Source organism: Amphiprion ocellaris, chromosome 9 (assembly GCF_022539595.1).
Source record: "Amphiprion ocellaris isolate individual 3 ecotype Okinawa chromosome 9, ASM2253959v1, whole genome shotgun sequence".
NCBI classification, from domain to species: Eukaryota; Metazoa; Chordata; class Actinopteri; family Pomacentridae; genus Amphiprion; species Amphiprion ocellaris.
In genome coordinates, this window is record NC_072774.1 from 20,973,542 (window position 1) to 20,977,104 (window position 3,563).

The following is a 3,563-nucleotide window of genomic DNA, read 5'->3' on the forward strand; positions in this document are numbered from 1 at the left end:
TCTGTGATGGATTATTTTGCCATACTGATGAACATTTTTGACACTTGTAATGTCATTTGTTGGCCATTTGTTTTGATAATCACCAAGAAAAGAGTGTTACACACTAAATTCAATTTGGATACCACTACCGGAGATGGCAGATCCAATGTTGAGTGACATATAACACAGCTCCTCTTTTGCTAACCAACAGAGAAACATAATAATTATCATATGTCAATCATGGTTTTATTACGAGTTTTTGACAATGAAAATTGTATGCTGAAGAAAACTGGAGGCCCAGGAGATCTGGAGTATATATCCTTCTCAAAAAGCATAAATATTCCATCTGTTTTAATATTTCTATCTCAAGCTTGAAAGAAAACTGAGGTTTCCTGTCACCCACAGGTTAACCTAACCACTTAGCTAGCCATCCCCTGCCTGAAGGAAGAGCTATGCAATGAATGGAAAAGCAGGCCACACTTCTATCCAGGCCATTTTTATTGATCCTCAAAACCCCTTTCACAAAGACCATCCCCCTATCTTGACCACAAAAAAGGGGACAATATAAACAACCAATAAATAAGAATCTGCGCGATTAAGGCGGTTCTACATCTCCAATAGAACACAACAGTGTGGACATGTTGGAGTTATACAGCTTCATACAGTACAAGCAGTAGATTTTTGAGAACATCACATCTAAAAAGGCAACACTTTACCAAAAGTGAACCATTTTTAAAGTCTGGATGACACTCCTGCTCAAATGAGACAACATTGTACTTTTGTGACAGAAAATCCAGGCTTATTTGGATGAAGTTGTCATCTGAGCTTATTTTAATACTACGCCAGATAGAATGGGGAAAAATCTTAAGCAGATAACTTAAATTCAATTTTCCTCCCCCAACCTACTCTCAAAAAAAATCATAAACCACAGAAAGTGGTTGTTCTTTATATCAGTTTTCTCAGATAGGAATAAATAAATACACCTTTTTTACTGGTAAACTGTCAAGGAGTCCAGACTTAGAGGCTACATAGTGTCATAGCATTGTTCAGAGTGGCTTTTTTTTTTTAAAATTTTCAGCATTTCTTTATTACATTCATGTCCAGGAAAGAGAAGAAGTTGACCTAGGCCTTGAAGCCAGCCACCCTCTGGCCACTAGCACATGTGAAACTCAAGCACTGTGCGTCCACTGTGGATATCCAGAGTTCTCTTGTGTGCACCCTGCACTACAACTGGTTTAGTTGTACAGGGAGGTGCTCACAAAATAGAAAGTGAAGAAATGCGCCCCCCCTTGTCCATCCTGGACAATTCTCGCTCTTCTGTCTCCATTTGTGCCCCATTTCAAGTTACGTCCTCTCAGCAACTAACAGTGCTGGGCTGCTGTTTGCTCACAAAGTCTGAGATGAAGTCAAACTCATTCTGGCCCAGGAAGAGTTCTGGCAGCTCCTGGACACGGTCCAAGCCCAGTTCCATGACCAGCGAGGTCAAGACGTCCTCGTCGATCATATCTGCATCCATGCCGTTCAAGGCCAGCGCCGGCCCGGCCATGTGCTGCATGTTAGCCAACTGAGCTGGGTTCATACGATACTGGGTCGTGGGCCCCATGTGGTTCCCACCCATTGGACCCAGCGGGTGTCCGTGGTACTGGGTGTTGAGTTTCTGCAGCTGCATGCTGGCCATGAGCTGCTGGGATGTTAACCCTCCGTTCATGAACTGTTGCTGCTGCTGTGGGTGCTGCGCTTGTTGCTGGTGCTGTTGTGGGTGCATGTGATGCTGCTGCTGAGGGTGATGCTGTTGCTGCTGAGGCTGCCCATTATACATCATGTTACCAGAGGTCATCTGGTGGTGACCCATCTGGGCTCCATTCAGCTGTCCGTTCATGGGCCCGCCCACCATGCCCTGCCGCTGCCTCATGGCGCTCTCCATGTTGGCCTGGGCACCTCCATAGTGCATCATCTGGCCATTGGGCAGCGCCCGCATTCCCTGCTGGTTGGCATGCTGCTGGTGACCTGCCTGCAGGCCGCCATTCATGCCCATCCTATAACCGTGGAGACTGGCACCCGCTGAGCTGTGATTCATGGGCATCATCAGATGATCTGCCATGCCTCCTGTCTATGGGCAGAGAGGAGACACTGTTAGGACAATAGAAGGGCCACACGAGGTGTTTGGAGAAGCATTTAGGAGGAGGTGCAGCAGGAGGAGCTGATATGGCATGCAAACAAAGATACAAGTTTCCTTGTTATGATACAATTCCACCTCAAGTGACGACAGAAAAAAAAAACAAAAACACCGAAATCGCTTCCGGAGGAAAAAAAAAACAGCTGCAAGGTTGTTTTACCTCTTGGCGAAAAACCTTACTGGTGTGTTTAGTGTTCCTAAAACCTCCCCTTCTTTGTGCCAAGGAATGAACGCCCAGGTTGAAATTACAGGTTAACATACATTGTTTAGGTCCCCTTTTTTTTTTACAGCTGGATAATTCATGTACGATGGCATCGACAAAACAGAAGAAAAATGCATCCATCACGTAATGCACTGCTTCAATCCCATCTAGGTTGCATGACAGCTGGGGCAGAAAAATCTGTTACATTTTACGCACGTAAGGTTGCAACAAAGAACACTGACATCATGCAACATCTCCCCAACAGCTGAATCACCACAATTCTAACAAGGCAGAAAAATGAAACACGGGCTTCACGTTTCCTCCAAATGCAGCGATTGGTTTGTCTAAATGTTTATAATCGATCATTTCCCCCGCACGCTGTAGCCTAATAATATCCGTTTGGTTAATTTCGATTTTGAAACAAGGGAATGCAAACAATGGAGCAGCAGCAGCAGCAGCCCCTGAGACCAAGCACAAGACCAAAATTTCTCCCAACAAATAAATCCGATTTTAAAAAAAAACAAAAAAAACATCACTTACCCGTATCCGCTACGTTTTCTCAAAGTTGCGCGACTTTGCTTAAGCTTCCGTCTTTAGAAACAATTTCCCTCCGCAAGGCGAAAAGCTCCTCTGAATTACAGTATGTATTCCACAGGGTTACGCTTCATGCTCAAGCGAGGGACGGTGTGCACAAAGACTGCCGCATCAGATCTTGAAACGACTGCCTATTTTCTGGGTCAACTCAGGGATTATGTACATCTAAAAAGCTCAGAGGAAGGCGGTCGGGGAGAGGTGGAGCCTCGGTCCTGCCTCTTCTTTGTTCCTATTGGCCCTACTTAATATAATTGTGCATGGGCGTAGAAAAAAGGGGCTGTTGGAGAGTTGTGACACAGTAGCCAATTTAAATACCCTCCTCCTCCTCCACACTGTTCCTTTATAAAAGATTATTTAGACATCTTGTTTGTCTTCATAAGTAAATGCTGCTGTTGTGTTTGTGCAAAGAACAATATAAGATAGATAGATAGATCGACAGATAGATAGATAGATAGATAGATTATATAATTGTTTGATTCTATTCATACATGTATATAAGACTACCGTCTTGTTGCCATCTGCCAACGTGCCAGACAGCACAGCATTAATGTAGAAAATGTATGTTCCCAACTTGTCTGCACCTACTTATATCTTTTGCTCCCACATATGTGT

General features: G+C 44.1%; 1 protein-coding gene across 1 annotated transcript; it reads right to left on the reverse strand.

The window, feature by feature from the left end:
- Window positions 1-459: 459 nt before the first annotated feature.
- On the reverse strand, window positions 460-3,096 carry cited4b (Cbp/p300-interacting transactivator, with Glu/Asp-rich carboxy-terminal domain, 4b). Its single transcript, XM_023262442.3, has 2 exons — window positions 2,898-3,096; window positions 460-2,089 (listed from the first exon to the last, which is right to left on the reverse strand). Exon 2 carries the CDS (start codon window positions 2,078-2,080, stop codon window positions 1,334-1,336), a length of 747 nt encoding a protein of 248 aa, XP_023118210.1. The 5' UTR covers window positions 2,081-2,089; window positions 2,898-3,096; the 3' UTR covers window positions 460-1,333.
- Between the last annotated feature and the right edge of the window lie 467 nt (window positions 3,097-3,563).

Coding starts and splice junctions, on each gene's coding strand:
- cited4b (XM_023262442.3), bottom strand. CDS start 2,080: ATGGCAGATCATCTGATGATGCCCATGAATCACAGCTCAGCGGGTGCC.